This window comes from Chenopodium album, chromosome 17 (genome assembly GCF_948465745.1).
Source record: "Chenopodium album chromosome 17, dcCheAlbu1.1, whole genome shotgun sequence".
NCBI classification, from domain to species: domain Eukaryota; kingdom Viridiplantae; phylum Streptophyta; class Magnoliopsida; order Caryophyllales; family Amaranthaceae; genus Chenopodium; species Chenopodium album.
This window is the reverse complement of record NC_137850.1, coordinates 36494770-36514780: the sequence shown is the minus strand read 5'-3', so window position 1 is coordinate 36514780 and position 20011 is coordinate 36494770. Positions and strand designations below refer to the sequence as shown.

The 20011-nt window shown below is 38.4% G+C and overlaps 1 protein-coding gene across 2 annotated transcripts; it reads right to left on the bottom strand.

The window, feature by feature from the left end:
• Positions 1 to 1303: 1303 nt before the first annotated feature.
• Positions 1304 to 19257, bottom strand: LOC145587871 (uncharacterized). Of its 2 annotated transcripts, XR_014101464.1 has the most exons (4): positions 19057 to 19257; positions 18875 to 18975; positions 6539 to 6647; positions 1304 to 1365 (listed from the first exon to the last, which is right to left on the bottom strand). XR_014101464.1 is itself a non-coding variant. In XM_081644538.1 (3 exons), the coding sequence occupies exons 1-3, from the start codon at positions 19224 to 19226 to the stop codon at positions 6616 to 6618; spliced, it is 303 nt and encodes a 100-aa protein (XP_081500664.1). In that variant the 5' UTR covers positions 19227 to 19257; the 3' UTR covers positions 6279 to 6615. The 2 variants fall into 2 exon arrangements, 1 of the variants encoding a protein (XP_081500664.1); XM_081644538.1 differs by lacking the exon at positions 1304 to 1365 and having other exon boundaries at positions 6279 to 6647.
• Between the last annotated feature and the right edge of the window lie 754 nt (positions 19258 to 20011).

The window sequence follows — 20011 nt, the reverse complement described above, 5'->3', positions numbered from 1 at the left end:
TTCTACTCGTAATAATTATCATTTTTTGTGTAACTTGAATGATTGTAAAGGACTATTTACTTCTTCGATTTGGTTGATCTATATCAGTTGAGTTAAATTTAAGTTTTCTCGAATTATTTAACCTGATTGATCTAATGAAAATTGATCTAGCCTAAATCAACTCAACATCTAAAAAAAATGTGACAAACTGACAAATATTGGTTCATGATCACAATAAACTACGAAGTATTTGATAATCGACAACTTCTCATATCTAAATATGCTTTGAATTGGATAAAGCCAAAATAGCCCTATTCGAAATTACCTCTCTACAGCCTTTACCTCTCAATAATGGTGTAACTATATAAGAGGATGAATTTCCTTCAATTTAAGGAAGCTTCTCAATTAATATAAACTTCAATCACTAAAATTTCTTCGCATATGGCGAAACTTCCATCAATATAAGGAAACTTCTCAATCAAAGCACTAGACCTTTATTTAAATTGGTTCAAATTTTTTGAACATTCAACTGATAAAAAAATGACTCGTATAAAAATGATAATTATAACATATTAAGCATATTGGTAATATAACATGATAATAAATTAATTGATGATATGATCCCATCAGAATCAAATTGAATCGATCTAAACGATCCACTTAACATGACTCAACCTGAATTCAATACAACCGACCTGATTGCCGTCTCTATATTTACAGCAAAGCACAAAAACCAATTTCTTGTAAACTGCCTAAATCCCAACTGCATAGCAAAGATAAGCACACAGTTTTAGCTATAGTAGACATTTTAACTTCTAATGCGGCCTATACGCCTATACCTTAAGCTATGTACCAAAATCATTAGCTGAGGCAATTTCCTAGAGAAGTAAATCCCAATTTTAAGAAATAGGTCGAGCTAGGAACACATTAACTACTCCACTACGGATGAGTCTTAGGGTTGGAATTGTTTTGGTAAAGCATTGCTGTCAAAATAGAAGTGCACTCAAAGATCGCTTTTGATAAACTTCAAAAATCTCAGCGCAACTTTGAAAGATTTACACAAGTAGCAGTAATGTATAGAGTATAGCAATAGTAGTATTATCCAGATTGAGGTGTAGTGGTATCCCTCCCCACCACTTATTTATGAAGTAGGTACTAAACTTCATGGGATTCATCACTTGAGGCTTTTCCTTTACCTTCCTCCTCAAGTGAGCCCCTTCGTACCATAAAAAAAAATAAATAGTTAAAAAAAAAATAGTAGTAGTATCCCCAATACGCCATTAAATAAACACGTGTTAATAATATACTCCCTTCGTCCATGTATAGTTATCACATTGTGCTAAATCCTAGCTAGCGGACTTACATTCATTTCTCCTAGCCCTTAACCTGATAACTCGATAACTACGTATTAGCCTGTTAGACGCAACAGCGTGAGAAACGTAGATGAGGCACAAAGAGGACTCCTCAACAACTAAGAGAGAAACTAATGCTAACCTTTCCACTATAGTACAAGTGACAAAAAACCAAAAACCAAGAACGAAAGAGATGGAACAGAAATAGCATTTGATGGTCTTTGCATAAGCAACACTTGCAAGAGATCAAATAAATTTAACCCAAGTACACAAAAGGATCCACCAAAATAAGAGAACAGGAAGCTTGACAGTTGACAAGCACTCCCTCTCGCATTTTTACAACTCATGTTGACAGCCATTTATACGCCCACCATAATTTGTGAATAGTTTTAAAATCTTCACTATAGCAAAAACAAAATATATCCACATAAAAAGTTCCGAATAACATCTTTCAATTCATACTAGTAGTTTCCCTTATGACTATCACTTTTTTTTTTTCCCAAAAGTTGCAAATTAATTGTAACATTACTTGTATGGATAATGATTCTCTCTTCTCTAGAGGTGTCAAACACTGACTCAACTAAACTAGACTTGACTTAACCCGAATCAGACAGTGATCCACATAAACACAATAATCTAGTATGACTCAAATCGACTAAACCTAGCCTAACTAGACCTAACTTGAATCCCACCTGATCACAAGACACCTCTTCTAATCACATGAGACCCCCTTTTTTCTCTTCTGTCGTAAAATACCGTGTATTCCCTAAGTAGTAATTAAAAGAAACAGAGAAAGTAAATAAAAGAAGCCAAAGGGGTAGAAAGAATTTTGATGCATTCAAGTAAAATAAAATGTTAAAATATATCATGGGACAATAAATAAATTAATGAAACACATGTTGCTAATGGGCAGGCCGGAGAAACAGAAGAATCTTCAAACTGTCAGTGGCCAACTGTTATAATCGAATTTAATGCCAAGCTGCTAGCTTCCTTCCTCCTATACTAAGGAGAGATATTTGAAGGGAAACAAATTGTAATTATTAAACAATAAAAAAAAAATTAAAAGAGGGTACAAATTAACGCTTAGAAACAAAAATTAATAAATAATCTGTAAAATTAAGTTCATTCTCCCACAGGTGCTATTCTGTCAATCCCACTCTCTTCATTTAGTCATTATTCAACCATTGGTGTAAAATGTACTCAAATTTTATGGTTTAAAATTCCTGGTTGTATTATACAGTAGTATTCTTCCTATTTGAAATTAATTATCAGAAATTCCAACTTTTAAACCAAGATTACAATGTAATTCACAAAGAGTTGCATTAATAACTTAAGAAGTTACATATTGGGTACCTTAATCGTAAACTCATAACTTATTAGGAAAGGTGACGGGAACCTAAAATAGAGTAACTATGTGACCATGATTCCAGACAAGGGTAAGTAAACAGATAGATGTCCCAGTGCAGTTTATACCAGTGCAAACTGCACTTGACATTATTGAACTAGACCCAGTACATATGAGACTATAACTTTGGTGTAATATAGAAATTTCTTGTCTTGCTTCAAATAAGACAAATAATCAGATACCACAGCTCACAAAGGGCAGGAAATCAGCAAGTGCTTTCAGTGTTTAGTGGTTAGGAATGTCAAACCATCTAGCATTAAATTTCTAATACTTTATTTAAGAGTCATATACTGGGACACATTTTATAATTAAGGTACAGGATTATTAAATAACGATATTAAATATAATCTTATGACTTAATTAGTTGAACTGGTTTTAATTTGTAAATAAATACATAGATTTAACAAGTTGCAGTCAATCTGGCATGTTAGCCCTGTAGTTAACACTCTAGACACAAATAGCATCCTTTAATTAATCAATTTGCTAATTCTAATTTGTCGTTGCATAACTTAACCAAATTAAACTAAACAAATACTTTGTATATTTTATTGTAAAAAACATGTGACTTTTCTTAATTTTAAATTTTGAGGGTTCAATGTCAAACTAAAATTCAAGTGTCATTATTAGCAGAGATTTATGCAGTAGCAAGCTATAAAATCATTTCCTAATGCCCCCCTAAAGTCTTTAATTCTTTATGAATCAACTAACTAATAGAATAAATGACTCTCCTTTTGAAAATAATACTAACATACACTATTTTGGATTTATTCATAAAATTTAACATACGGCCTAAAATAAAAATATCTTAACTAAAATGAAAGGAGGATAGGAAGGATACAACTATTATAAAAGGATATTCATTTGAATTGAAATCATACACTAGTAAATTAATTTTGGAGGGAACAATTTATTTTCATAATTAATGGTTAATAAGCTTGTAATACAGATGCTAGAATGAACAAAAAGATTGGGTTTTATTAATTGTTATTCAACAACCGAAGCATGTGCAGTCTTTGGTCCCCAAGGCTAAAAACCTTGATTAGAGAACGTGAGTAAACTAATCTAGTCCCTACCTTTAATACACCATAAATGATCAACCAAGTCAAATTTCTTATTAAAAATCTGATTGTTACTTACACTATTTCATTGAATCTTGAATGTACTAGATAGCTAAGTTGACGAGACCCTGAATTTTACATCTATGATTGTCTCTAGTGCACATAATCATTTTTTAATTACTCTGAATTACTAATTACTTCATAAACATGACTAATCGTTCATGTATAAAGCATTACATAATACATCAACAAATAATTACATTTTTTTAACCCTAGCCAGACTGCCGAACACACATTTAACATGACAGCCATAAAACAACCGTTTACCCTAACCCTCCCAGAATCCCTAAATAGACTGATAAAATGATTTTACCACCTCAATCATTCATGACTGTTAAAAGACAATCATATACATTATATCCTATACACAAACCATTTAACAAGAACAACTTACATAATACTCCCTATTCTATTACCCAAGAAGATAGTAACAATTTCGAAAACTAAGATAAGTGTACTACAGACTTGCTTATAATTACTTTCATTTGCATAATTCCAATATAAATGTAGTCACATAACGATAAACTTCTACGGAGTATTATATTCTAAGACGACCAATTTTAAAAATCTATATCAACTTTACGAAATAAATGGTCTTTAAGGGAACTTATGTTATAACTTTAATTGCGAAAGTGCAGCATTATTTTTCAGAGACTTGAACAATGCTTCTAATGAACATGTACTTAATTAAAGCTTTTAATCGTTCACTACACTCCAAAGCACTGTTGCACAAAGCTAGAGGCGGATCCAAGTACAAAAAATTAATACTAGTAATATATAACCATTCATAAACAAAGATATAATTAATAATACATAAACAGCCATAAAGATGTTTGGGGGGGGGGGGGGGAAGTAGCTGCAATTTCAAAAATTAAAAAATAATCATTGTTTGAAATCATAAATACCTCTAATGAAATTAATGAAGCAGATGAGAAACAACAATCGGTAGTTATATATATTCTTGTCTTTTAATGATTAGAAATAATATGAAAATTATTTTTGGACAGGAAAAACAAATAACATAATGATTTTGCAGATGCTCAGAATCTAATACTTAAGCAAATGTGTATAATGTAGTCAATCCAAAAAGTACTTGCTTATTTGCTATAATATGATAGCAGTCCTTCCTGACAGTGATAGTAGCTTAGTTATGGCAAATTTAAATCACCTAAGATTTACTAAAATATTGTATTATGAATATATGTAAATACTAAACATGTTGGGTATTAAACACATTGTAAACAGACAAAAATACCCTTGAAGCAAATGAAGACAGTAATGAAGCAATATAAAAAAAAATAAAATAAAATAAAATAAAAAACCCTTAACTTTCGAGTGCTAGATGAAATTTCGCCTAGTTCTAAATTTCTTACAATAAATTCAGCAGAAATAAAAATTAAAAATATTTTTTATATAAGAAAGAATATAAAAGATGTCTTCACTTTGTTAATTAACCTGTGCCAATTTCTACATTGCCATTTAAGAATCTATAATCAGATTTTGACGTTATTATCAATTCTCTCATTTTCTTGCATTGTTTGTTTGGGTTCTACATACTGACTTCACAATTACTACAAGCTAAACCTAGATTTCCTTATCAGGCCTCAAATGTCATTATCAGCTCTAGTGAATCCGCTGGGCTGAGCAGGTACGTAAGCATGAATTTGGCATGACCCAGCATGAATTTGGCACGGCCAAGCATGAAGCGCAAAGATGTTAGCCACGGGGCTTGGGCTGAGTACCAAGGATTTGGGGAAGTGACAGCATGGCCCACAGCCATTCATACTCTTAAGTCTCAAGCAACCTAATGGTAATCAGCTCTGATGCAATCTCCTCGAGCAACCCAATAATTAGGATAACATTATTATGAGCTTCATCACCTAAATACTGGAACTATTCAGCGGAGCCTACTTTCAATAGTCTAGACAACATTAGTAAATTTCTAGATGGGCTCCAAGACACAACATATCAAACAACTTAATCAAATCCAGTGTGAAAGCAGAGAGTTTCTGCCAGGCAAAAGCATCTACCCCCATATCTGATTCACGAATCCTAAGTCACATTGTAAGTACAACTCAGTGCAACAGTTCTTTCAAACTTCTCACAGCTGAAAATGCCGCGTCCACTAAACTGATTAATAACTAGAGGCAGGTGGTTTACAACTTTACATCACTGCTTTTAGGAGTATATTTTGTTCACGTATGTTATAATCCTAACCTTGGGATCACAACATTTGATATTGATAGACGTGGGTATATGTCCAGGTGCCGGGCTAGGCTATACTATAAAAACCATCTATGTTTATGGTCCTAAATGAAGTGTCAAAGTTCCAAACCCATGTCAGAACCAGTACTCTAACTAGCTTGCAAAGAAACAACTCAGAAAAAAGCTACTCAAATTGATCCATCAAAACAAGGTAAATAGTTAAATGGAAAGAAAATTACTGACTTCTTCATTAAACATTATTCGCAAGAAGTTTAATCCATAAAGAAAAGCAGTGGAAGCTCAAAAATATAATTTGGCTTGACATTTGGTAAAGTCTCTATCTTCAAATGACATTTCTTGTGCCAAATTGGACTGTGTACATAAATGCTCACTACCTAATAGCTTGTCAGAATATATTTCTAAGCTAGAATTTAATTGTCATAGTAAACAATAACATCAAAAGGCCATATAAAAGATACCTTAGTACAACTACAAGAGAAGAAAAGAAAGAGCTCCTTTACTTGCAGAAGGGAGCACCCAGTTGACTAGTCTGCTTCTAGATGGGACTGACATAGTTGGCAAATCTACCTGTCAGGAATGGAATACAGCCATTATAATAAAAGTTGGCAAGTCAATATAATTTATTGGTGATAGTACATTAAACATTTCCAGTAATGCAAAACTCTAAAAAGAAGAGATAATGTGCATGAATACGAAGCTAAAGTAGCCATGCTACAATAAACTGGTGTTCGAACAGTTAAAGGGGTATAGCAATGTCCATTGCACACTATAGCACTTACTGAGAGTAAATATTAGAGTAAATATTAAATGGATTTCAACTAGCTTAATTAGTTAAAGTCTATGGGGGTGATAATACCGCCTATATTAGTTGCTTGTGGTTCTCTCCACACCACAAAAAATAAAAATAAAAACCCAAGATCTATAGTAATTTCAACACTTAATTCCCAATATTATCCTGGATAGTATGGCACTGATGTAACAAAGCATTTACTTCCTCATAAAACATCTTAGGCAGCTGTGATTAAACACAAGGCCAGAAAATACGCAATATCACTGCCAAAGTAAAACACTTTAAATCTTGCCATTCGTAATGTTGAATGGTCATGAGCTTGCTGGTGTTGAAAGAAAGATGGTACAGTTTCAAACATTGCATAGCGAGGTTGTAATACCAGGCAAAAATATGGACCCAACTTGAGATTATATCAGCACTAAGACTACTAAGTATTCTGTAGTCCTGTAAACTTATAGGTTCTTCCACTGACAGCCGCAGATGATAAATCTTATAAAACCAACAGCTTCAAAAGTGTCAATCTCAATTTCAGAGAAAGTGTTGGGGCTTTTTTTCCATTCCAGACTAGAGCTCAATATATGGACAAATAGCAGAACACAAATTCATGTTAGCTACTGATAATACATTCGTCATCTTAGTTCTAGTATGTTATTCAAAACTAACAAACCTGTTTAGGGGAGGGAGGTGGGATGGGAACAGATCCACCACAAACCTTGTTCAATTCTGGCCCTACACATCACACACACACACACACATCATCAAGCCAATGTGGCAGAGGAAGACAGGGCAGGGTGGTAATCTGAGAGGCTGGTAATGCTAAGCATCAATATGCAAGGTAGGCATACTTCTTAATAAGTTGATAGTAGCCTGAAAGAAAAAGGTTGTTATATAGTTAGGGAAAGACAGAGAAGTTAAGTTGAATATTGATGAGAATGTGCTTAGCGACTAGCTTGTTATTTGAGAGAGAATCAAGCCTCTTGAAAGCTTGAATACTCCGTATCTTTCTGCAATGACAGTTTATTAAACAAAATCATCTTCCTCTTCCCTTCAATTCTTTCATTAATGATGTCCAAGCTAAGATAAGTTTTAGCAACAGTTCAATTCAAGATGAGGTTCCATGGTGTATGTTGTTTGCGGATGACATCGTTTTGGTGGATTGGAGTAATGGAGGCAAAGGCTGGAATCTAGGAGGTTAAAGCTAAGTCGGAGTAAGACGGAATATTTGGTTTGCTGCTTTGGTACTCACATCAGGGGACAAGCGATGATGTGGAGAGTTTGGATGAAAAGGACTTGACCATGAGTGAATGTTTTAAATATCTTCGGTCGATTATCCAGAAAAATGATGAAATTGATTAAGACGTGGCCCACATGATTAAATCGGAGTGGCTTAAATGGAGAGCGGCCACGGGAGTGTTATGTGACCGAAACATTCCCTTGAGTTGAAGGGAAAATTCTACATGAGTGCCATAAGACCAATATTGTTGTGCTCTATGGTACTGAGTGTTGGGCTTCTAAGAAAGAGCACATTAAAAAGATGGAGGTTACAGAAATGTGCATGTTAAGGTGGATGTGCGGGAACAGTCTAAGAGATAGGATAAAAAATGAGGTTATTTGCAAGAAAGTAGGCGTGGTAAGCATTTGAGACAAACTAAGGGAAAATCGTCTACGTTGGTTTGGGCATGTAAGGCGGAGACCCAATGATGCATCGGTACGAAGAATGGAAGAGTGGGATCATGAAGAGGTTATGAGGGAGAAAGAGACCAAAAATGACTTGGTTGGAAGGACTTAGAAAGGATATGAAGGATATGGATTTGCATGAGGATGAGGCATTGGATCATAAGGGATGGAGGAGGAAGACTTTTGTCGATGACTACACGGAATAATCACTTTTGGTTCATGTAGCCGACCCCACTTATGGGATTAAGGCTTTGTCTGATTGATTGACATCAACGTAAATGAGAAAAATTAAAGACAAACCGGTGATCCCAATTTTCAATCAAACAGATTGTTAGATGAGACCTAAATGCAATAGCGTCTTTCCATAAAGGACATGTATGACACATAAAGGACAATATGTTAGCCAAACAACAAGTATTACGGCTTCGCATCATAATCAGATAAATAAAGCATGGAAGCTTTTACTCATTAAATAACAGAGTACAGCTCTTAATGTATATATAATTGGATTATCAAACTGATTGAGACAGAGGTATGACTGTGTGACTGTATGACTACATGATGGAAAGTCACAATTATAATGTCGTGAATTGGGTTCCGGCAACCGAACTATATTAATTTAATTGTATTAATTTAATTAGAGGAAGGCTTAAAGCTTGATTAATTAAACAGGGGAATTGGTTACAACGATAGCTCGAGGCTATCACTCTCAAAGTAGCTTGAGGCCACTAATCTCTACGGAATTCTCACTTAATTTTCTGGATGCCCTCCCTCTGGGCACTACTACATTACTTATACTTCCACTTAAGAATTACATTTGACTTAATTACTACTTTAAGAAAAACCATGCATAACATAATTGAAGCTGCTTGTTCTTCTTTCCTTCTTCTTTTCTTAATTACTTTTATCCTTAGTTCTTTGTTGTGTTTGTCCTTGATCAACCTTTCCCTGCTTCTGCTTCCTTGCTCTTCTCGATAGTCGCTCCTTGACCACGGTTGTCAACCTTAGCCCTACGGTGGTAGACTCATATAGGTTGAGCCCTATTTGGGTTCATCACAGAAAATTAAGTGAGAATTCCGTAGAGATTAGTGGCCTTAAGCTACTTTGAGAGTGATAGCCTCAAGGTATCGTTGTAACCAATTCCCCTTTTTAATTAATCAAGCTTTAAGCCTTCCTCTACTTAAATTAATACAATTAAATTAATATAGTTCGATTGCCGAAACCCAATTCACGACAAATTGGTATCAGAGCGGGCACGATCATGGCGGCCAACACAGAGCAGCGGCTATGCGCCGTTGAAGAAATACTTACCGGCCTTAAGACGCAATTAATAGCCATTGAAGGGAAGTTGCAACCGCAGGGAGAAGAAGACTCCATTACACGAGTAGTGGCGGCAGCGGTCAAGGCGGCGATGGAGGAAGAACGGAAAAAACGGAGGAGGTGGTGGCGGCAGCTACCATGCGGCTGGAAGGTCGCATAGACCGTTTCCGAACCGATGTCGACACACAGGGTGCAATTGATCGTGCCAAAATCTCCAAGCTGCAACAAGAACTCAAGAAGGCAAAGCAAGCCCAGCCTCAACAACACCACTCCCCCTTTAGTGCCGCTGGAGCCTGAGAACAACCCTCAACCGGAGATGGAGCGTATTGAGACCCCAATTAGAGAGAGACCGTACGAGGAGGTAGAGTGGCACCCACAGGAGCCTGGTGGTTGGCGTGGCGGAGGTTGGCGAGGAGGTGGGGACAATGGTGACTACGGTGGCGGAGGCAAATGGAAACACCGAGAATTGGAGATGCCCATTTTCGACGGATCAGACCCGGATAACTGGACCACGAGAGCCGAAATGTACTTTGAAGTGTGCCGATTGTCCGAAAGGGAGAAGATGGAGGCGTCGGTTGTCGCCATGGATAGAGCGGCGTTGAAATGGTTCTTGTGGGAGCAAAAACGCCGGCCTTTTTATGGGTGGTCTGACCTCAAGCACAAGGTTTTGAATGAATTTCATCCATCTCACACCGGGTCTTTACATGAGCAGTGGTTGGCCGTTCAGCAAGAGGGGTCGGTGGCCGAGTATCGCCGGCGATTCATTGAGATGGCAGCACCTTTAGAAGATATCCCGGAAAGCCTTATGTTAGGTCAATTTATTAATGGGTTGAGGGGAGATATTAAGTCGGAGCTAAGGTTGCTTAACCCACCGAGTTTGGAGAGGGCTATGGAGGTGGCGGGGCGTATTGAAGACGGGAACCGTTTTCTACAAGGGAAGAAGATGACTGGAGGGTGGAAAAATGTTTCAAGCATGGCTGGAACAAGTTCCAGTAGCCCATGAGAAAAGAGTAGTATGGGAGGTGGGTTAATTAAAACATATGGGCTACCAACGGGATCAAAAGCTTGGCCAAGGCCCCCGAGTCATCCCAAGGCTCGGTCAATTTCGGTCAGCCCAACTCAGGGTAGCAAAACGGTGGGGTCAACCCGGCGTTTCACCGAGTCGGAGCTACAAGATCGGAGAGCCAAAGGCCTTTGCTTCCGATGTGATGAAAGGTGGGACGTAGGACACCGGTGCAAGAGGAAGGAACTAAGTGTCCTCATCGCCGCCGGGGAGGGAGGTGATGGGGAAACCGACAACTTGGGTGAAGAAAGGGATTGCGAAGAAGCGGAGGAAACTCCGGTTGAGGTGTCGCTATGCTCCGTGGTGGGGATTTCGAACCCCAAGACCATGAAACTAAAAGGGAAGGTCATGGGTCGTGAGGTAGCGGTAATGGTGGATCCGGGGGCAACTCATAACTTTATTTCGGCCAAGGTGGTTGAGGAGGCGAAGATTCCGGTGACACAAGGTGGTGAGTTCGGGGTATCCTTGGGTAATGGGGACACCGTGAGGGGCAAGGGGGTTTGCCAAGGTGTTCGAGTTAAGTTGGTCGGCGGTGTGACCGTGGTCGACGACTTCCTCCCCCTTGGGTTAGGAAATGCGGACATAATCCTCGGTATTCAGTGGTTAGAAAAGTTAGGGGTGGTGGCCACCAGCTGGAAAACCCATGAGATGCGGTTCACGGTGGCCGGAGTGGCCGTAATCCTCACCGGCGACCCAACTTTAGAGAAGACTCCAATCTCTCTGAAAGTCATGATACGAACCTTGGGCAAGCAAAAGAATGGGCTTCTGGTGGAAATAAACCAAGTGGATTCAGTAATTGGGCCTTCTAGGCCCAACTCCACAATTTCTAAGTGGGTTGTTACAAGAATTTGAAGTAGTGTTTAAAATGCCTCATGGGTTACCACCGAGAAGGGGGCATGAGCACTCCATCGTGTTAAAGGAGGGTAGTAATCCCGTAAGTGTGAGACCGTATCGGTATGCTCATGTGCAAAAGGATGAAATCGAGAGATTAATTCGGGAAATGCTTGAAGCCGGGATTATCAAGCCATCTACTAGTCCCTTCTCAAGCCCGGTTTTGCTAGTCAAGAAGAAAGATGGGAGTTGGTGGTTTTGTGTGAATTATCGGGCACTCAATAAGGAAACCGTGCCCGATAAGTACCCAATCCCGGTGATCGACGAGTTGCTTGATGAGCTACACGATGCATCCATATTTTCGAAATTGGACTTGAAGTCCAGCTATCATCAAATTCAGGTAAAAACCGATGACACTCACAAAACGGCGTTCCGAACTCATGAGGGACATTACGAGTTCTTGGTAATGCCGTTTGGCCTCACTAATGCCCCGGCCACATTCCAATCGCTCATGAATGATATATTTCGGCCCTTTCTCCGGCGATTTGTGTTAGTCTTCTTCGACGATATTCTCGTATATAGTACCAATGAGGCGGAGCATCATGATCATTTGAGATTAGTATTGCAGAAGTTGGCCGAACACTCCTTGTATGTAAATTATAAGAAGTGTGAATTTGGTAAGCAAAGAATTGCTTACTTGGGTCACGTGATATCTCAACATGGGGTTGCAATGGATGAAGACAAGGTCAAAGCTATTTTAGATTGGCCCAGCCAAATAATATCAAGGAATTAGGGGGATTTCTTAGGCTCACAGGTTACTATAGGAAGTTTGTGGCCCATTATGCTAATATTGCTGGCCACTCACTTCCCAACTCAAAAAAGATGCTTTCGCGTGGGGTGAAGAAGCAAGTGAGGCGTTTCCCGACGTCTGAAGGTGGCGATGACCACCGCTCCGGTGTTGACCATGCTGGATTTTGGGAAACAATTTGTCTTGGAAACCGATGCTTCCGGGTTCGGGTTGGGGGTCGTCCTTATGCAAGAGAGGCAACCAATCGCTTACTTTAGCAAGCTCTTGGGTGTTCGGGGTCAAGGAAAATCCATTTATGAGAAGGAGTTGATGTTCGTATGTATGGCCATAGTGAAATGGAAGCACTACTTGATAGGTCGGCATTTCATTGTTAGGAGTGATCAACAAAGCCTCCGTTATCTAACTCAACAACGTGAGGTCGGAGGGGAGTACCAAAAGTGGTTGTGGAAGTTAGTTGGGTTCGATTTTGAGGTGCAATACAAGCCCGGAGCTTCAAATCGTGTTGCCGATGCATTATCCCGCAAGAATCAACCCGAGGCCCAACTCTCCACCATGTTGCACTCACACAACATTGATTGGGCTAAATTAGAGGAGGAAATAGAGAAAGATCAGTGGCTCCAAGACATCAAGTTGGGCCTTGAGTCCAATAAAGAAACTCCTACTGGATTCACATTAGAAGGGAAGAGGGTTTTATATAAAGGCAGATTGGTGATTCCCAAATCATCATCCCTCATTCCAACGCTACTCCACGAGTACCACGCAACTGCGACCGCCGGCCAAAGGGGCGAAGTGAAGACGTATTTGCGGGTAGCCATGGACTGGTATTGGTCTGGGATGAGAAAACAAGTGGGCGACTTTGTTCGAAGTTGTGAGGTCCGCCAACGAAGCAAAGCGGTGCAGCAACACCCCCTAGGACTGCCCCAACCCCTGCCGGTTCCGACGATGGTTTGGGAGGATGTATCCATGGATTTCGTCGAAGGTTTGCCAAGTTCGAAGGGGATAATGTGGTTGTGGTGGTCGAGGACCGCTTCTCGAAGTACAACCATTTTATTGGCCTCAAACACCCGTTTAATGCCCTCAAGGTGGTCGACCACTTCATCAAGGAGGTCGTGCGACTGCACGATTTCCCTTCCACCATAGTTTCTCACTGGGACCGAGTGTTAATGAGCATATTTTGGAAGGAGCTTTTCTGCCTTCAAGGGACGACCCTGCTCCGTAGCACCGCCTACCATCCACAGACGGATGGGCAGACCGAAATAGTCAACAAGGTCCTGGAAACCTATCTCCGTTGTTTCGTGGCGGATAAACCCAAGACTTGGGCCCACTGGCTCCCCTGGGCTAAGTACTCTTACAACACGGCTCCTCACTCAACCACCAAACTAACGCCGTTCAAAATGGTCTACGGCCAAGACCCACCAAAGTTGTGGCGAATCGGCAACAACTACACTCCGGTGGATACGCTAGAGGAGGGATTAAAGGAAAGAGATTTGTTGTTGGATGAAGCGCGCATTACTCTGTTAAAGGCTCAACAAGTGATGAAGGAACAAGCTGATAAAAAGAGGCGTGATGAGTCCTTTGAAATCGGGCAGCAAGTGTATTTGAAGTTACAACCATACTGTCAGCACTGGCTCGAAGACCGAATGAGAAGCTTGCGGCAAGGTTCTATGGGCCATTTCCGGTCGTGAAGAAAGTAAGCAAGGTGGCGTACAAGATAGAATTAGCGGCACATTGTCATATTCATCCCGTATTTCATATTTCACAATTGAAGAAGGCCATTGGAGCAACCCCGGCTAATCCTACAATCCCGGGACAATTGACACCCGAATTGGTGATGGTAGTGGAACCGGAAGAGATACTGGAAGTACGCAACGAGCGGCATGGTATTGGGTCTGAAGTAGAAGTCCTAGTGAAATGGAAGGGATTGCCAACGTTCGAAGCTACTTGGGAAAAGGCAGCCGCCATCAAGGATCGTTTTCCCGCTTTCCACCTTGAGGACAAGGTGAATCTCGAGGCAGCGGGTAATGTGATGAACCCAAATAGGGCTCAGCCTATACGAGTCTACCACCGTAGGGCTAAGGTTGACAACCGTGGTCAAGGAGCGACTACCGAGAAGAGCAAGGAAGCAGAAGCAGGGGAAGGTTGATGAAGGACAAACACAACAAAGAACTAAGGATAAAAGTAATTAAGAAAAGAAGAAGGAAAGAAGAACAAGCAGCTTCAATTATGTTATGCATGGTTTTTCTTAAAGTAGTAATTAAGTCACATGTAATTCTTAAGTGGAAGTATAAGTAATGTAGTAGTACCCTGAGGGAGGGCATCCAGAAAATTAAGTGAGAATTCCGTAGAGATTAGTGGCCTCAAGCTACTTTAAGAGTGATAGCCTCAAGCAAAATTCCCCTGTTTAATTAATCAAGCTTTAAGCCTTCCTCTACTTAAATTAATACAATTAAATTAATATAGTTCGGTTGCCGGAACCCAATTCACGACATATAAATATGCAAATCTTTCTGAACCTACACTATGTTTGGACAAAAAGATGAGTACATATCTTCCCTTATTTGGATAAGACATAGCACATAGGGCAAACTGGCAAAGGAAGGGAAAGGAAATAAAGGGATCCATACCCTTTTTAATAAACCAAATCCGTTAATTGTTGGAGAGATTTGAAAAGAAAATGGAAAGTTACTATTTCCCTTCCCTAGTTTCCTAACCCCACCCCACAATTTCTTTTTCCTCTTTTTCTTTCCCTTCACTTGCTCTTCATTATTGTTTCCCAAATATAGTGTTAAGCACACAAAAAAATTGCAACCAATGGATGCATGTAGCCATGACCAGATGCTCCTACTAAGATTAGGTAACTCTCCCTTCACTAATCCCGCCACAGCATTAAAAAAAAAAAATGGAACTTAGAGGGTTCTAGGGCTTAGTATTAAGCTATAAACTTGGGAAAGATCCCCAAAAGGCACAATAGGATTCCTTTACACGGCCAAACAGAAAAGGAAAAGAAAAAAAAAAAGAAAGATAATCTCCCAAGATCCAAAGCTGTGAATCACAACTCCATGAAAAAACTTGTGAATAGAGTGGACAATAAAAAGGGAAAATAACAAAGGTACTGCTATGATTTTTTTATGAATCAGTAAATAGCATATATGATGAAAGAGTTTGGGAAAGGAAAAAAACATAGTCACTTGCACAACAGATTAAGGATCTGTTTGGTCGGGGTCTTTGATTAAGAGAAAAGGAACTGCTCTTTAACCTCTTGCTGTTTGCTCAAGTTTTTCATCTTTGTTTCCTTTCTCCAGTTTCCATGAACAGAGTTGCCTGTTATCCCAAATACCTTATTCTTGATTTTCCCACCATTCCCTGGGACATGGATTACCCTAAATTTGATTTTGCTTACACACTATACTGTCACATATTACCACAATGCCAAAGCCTCTGCCATACCAAGTGCACAGTCATCCGGAGGAACTGCCATCCAAGTTCCCACCAGACACCTTTTGTTAGCAATCCCAACCTAAAAAACCCTCTTCCCAATCCCAGAACACCAAGGACCAAGCAACATCACTACATTCCCTCCGCACGAAACCCCCACTCTCACCACTTGTGTGTCTTTTAGGAATACACTTAGACAGCAATTCACACTTCACGTCCTCACCACCATCGCATCCAAGCAAGACCTGGAACAGAATAGAGGGCAACAACCAACGAACCTTTTATATTGTGTCAATGATGGCTTAGATTTAGCCACTTGGTAGTCAGACTTGGCCGCCAAATATTGGAACTTTTGTCTATCTCCTATCACCAAAGATCGGAATTTAGACCAATTCATCATATCAGTGGCTTGTATAGTTAAAATCTGAGAGGTTATTGTCCAAGCTACAAGATGGAGAGTGATTAAACATGAGATGGAGGTGGGGGTGTAAGAATGGAGCTGGGGCGGGAGAGAAGAAAGTGGTAAAAGAGAGAAGGAGAAATTGAGCTTAAGCATGATGATACAAGATTGGGATGGAGAAGCAATGGCAATTAGAGAAATTGGAGGTGATAAGATTGTTGACGCTAAAGGGTAGCTGGTGATGAGAGGATAGGTATATTTATTTTTACCAATATTTGACAACCAAACAAACACAAATGAAGATTAAATCCAATCCTTCTGCCTACAAACAAAAAAGAAAACGGAATTGTTTTCTAGTTTTTTTCCTTGATTTCTATCATGAATTAAACAGAAGATCAACATTTCCCTCTACAGCTTTAATGGGACATCATGGAGGATATACATTCGCCTGAAGCTTTGTGCATTGGAGAAAATAATTGAGTAGTGCTTACAGCAATTAGCAGAAAAAATAAAAATGGTTTGATAACTTCCTGCCTATAAAGAAGTAAGGCACCTTCCAATCTTCCATACACAAGAAATAGATAATCACCATCAAAGAGTTGCAATCTTGACACTATGTGAAACTAGGACACTGTCTATGTCTGACAAAAGGTATTCCTAATTGTACATAAATGAACCTTTTTTTCTCATGTCAGAGATGCCTTACATATAGCCACTTGGTGGTCAGACTTATTCTGAAACTTTTGGCCATCTCCAACCACCAAAAATTGGAATTTAGGGCATGTTCTCATACGCTGAACTTCAGCTGAACTGAACTAAAAATAAACTGAACTGAACTTATTAATTAGTGATTTTTAACTACAGATTAGTGATCTTTGATTATTTATTATTATACATATGTGTATATACAAATATACATATTACAATATTTAAGAAAGATATACTATATAATTATAATATTTATGGAAAATATATTAAAAACATGAAACCCAAAACATTTTAAAAACATATACTATTTAATTAAAAAATAAAATATTATTATGACAAAAGAACACAAAACACTTTGTAAAAAATATAACCATTTGAACAATGAATTGTATCAATATTATAATTATTATTATTATTTATTGATTATTATTATTATTATTATTATTATTATTATTAAAGATTATTATTATTATTATTATTAAAGATTAATTTATTATTATTATTATTATTATTATTATTGTCGTTGTAATAAGAGCTTAAAAGAATGAAATTTGGCTTTATATCATTAGCAATACCATTAGACATAAATTGAACTGAAGTGAACTGAAAATAAACTGAACTGAATTGAAATTCAACGTATGAGAACAGGCCCTTAGACCAAGTCATCACATCAGTGGCCTGTATAGTTGAAATTTGAGCAGTTATTGTCCAAGATAGAAATTGGTGACAATATGAGATGGGCGTGTTGATGCAATAATGGAGTGGTGACAATATGAGATGGGCGTGTTGATGCAATAATGGAGAGGAGGCAGAAGAGAAGAAAGTGGTGGAACTGTGGAAGAAAGGAAAGGAGAAATTGAGCTTCGGCATGGTGTTATAAGATTGAGATCAAGAGATAGAGAAGTAATGGCAATGACAGAAATTGGTGCTGGGAGGTTGTTGAGACCACAAATGGTGATTAAATCCAATCCTTTTCCTACCAATAAAAAAGATAACAGAAGGGTTTTCTAGTTCTTTCCTTCTGTTTCTTTAAATTGAACTAAAAGGAAGATCAACATTTTCACTCTATGCACCAATGGCGCATAATGAAGAATATACATTTGTGTGAAATTATATACATTGGGAGTAGTAGTAGTAGTGCTTCGAACCTACAATATAGTTAAGATGGTTTGATAGCTTCCCGCAATCCCGCCTACACAGAAAAAAGCACCTTCCATACACATTTTAAATAGATAAGCATCATCAAAGACTTGGCAATTTTGGCACTATGTGCAACTAAGTCACTGCCTTCTATTTGCGATAAAAAGGCATTCCTATATGTACGCAAATGTCACTGAGGACATCATAATTACTCCCTCCATTTTAATTCAAGATTTCATTTAAACATAATTAAGGGTGCAGAAAGTGATGAGAACAGTTAACTAACTTAATTCAATCCTCAAAAACTGCTTAATAGGTTGCTTAATGCTACTCATAGCTATATGAATTCAATGTCACATTCCATATTAGATACTCATTTTTCCATATTTTCCTTCCCTAAATCAACACAACACTACAACCCGAGTGTTGCCGGTCATAAACCTAGTCAATACAATACACCGAAAGCCTACCGAAACTTCATTCGGACAAATTCACTACAATCACCAATGAACATAACCAATAATCACTAATTCATAATCAAAACAATCAATTAGCCAGAATGCTAGATCCAATCACTGAAAAACGACATCAACGAAATCGAATACCGATACAAACGACTTACATTCAGCAGAGGAATCAAGTCCATCAGGAAGCCTGGAAACAAGACAAGCGGAAGCAATGGCGCTATAAGCCGGAATAAGCGAGCATAATTCACGGCGAACTCTAACAAAGAAAATATCATACAATGTCAGAATTCGATGAAATTGGAGAGAAAAAGTTAGAGAGACAGATTGAGAGGAGTACCTGAATGAAGAAGGAAAGGGGGAAGGGGAGATTGGAGTACGACGAAGGAAGATTGGAGGAGATGAATTAATGGAGAATCGAGGAGAAGAAGATGGAATTGAAAATGGATTGTTCTTCTTGCATATTGTGCGTATGAATGTGGATCTTCCGCCGATTGAAGGTGCTGCCATTGTTGTTTGTTTAGCAGATGATATGCTTAACTGCAAAACCCTCTACTAAACCCCTATTTTTCCTTTTTTTTTTTTTTTTTTTTTTTTTTTTTTTCTAAGTTATGCCCCAAACTTTTTCGATTTCTGAGCTCTGTCCATGTTTTTTCAAACGTTTAATCTGTGCCCTCAATCTCACTAATTTTTATTAACAATAACCTTTGACGTTAATAATAACCTTTTTTTATTATTTTATTTTCTAATTTTTTAATTTTTTTAAAAAATGTTAAACCAATTAGAACGAGACACGTGTCAAATTAATAACGCCACGACAACATTGTTGATAAAATAACTTAACTTTCGTTAACGGATATGGCTGTCAAAGGGTATTGTTGATAAAATATCGTGAGGTGGAGGGTACAGCTTATAACTTTAAAAAAACATGAATACATCTTAGAAACCGAAGAACTTGGGGGGCATAGCTTAGAAAAACCTTTTTTTTTTTTTTGGAATGGTACAAACAAGAGAAACACAACAACTAGGTTCTTTTCTAACCTCAATGGCTACATTGTGAGCAAATTTGAAGGATATCTAGAACCAAATTACCACCGTTATACGATGAGGATAATTGGACCATAATCAACAAGCATATCATATCAATTAGAGCTGTTCATTTGCGGGCTTGGGCCGGACACGGGCCGGGCCAAATTCTATAATTTTGTCCAACGGGCTTAATATGCAAGTCCAAGCTCTTTTTAGTAAGCTTAATATGTTGTCCATACCCGCCCTCTTCAACGGGCCGGGTTTGC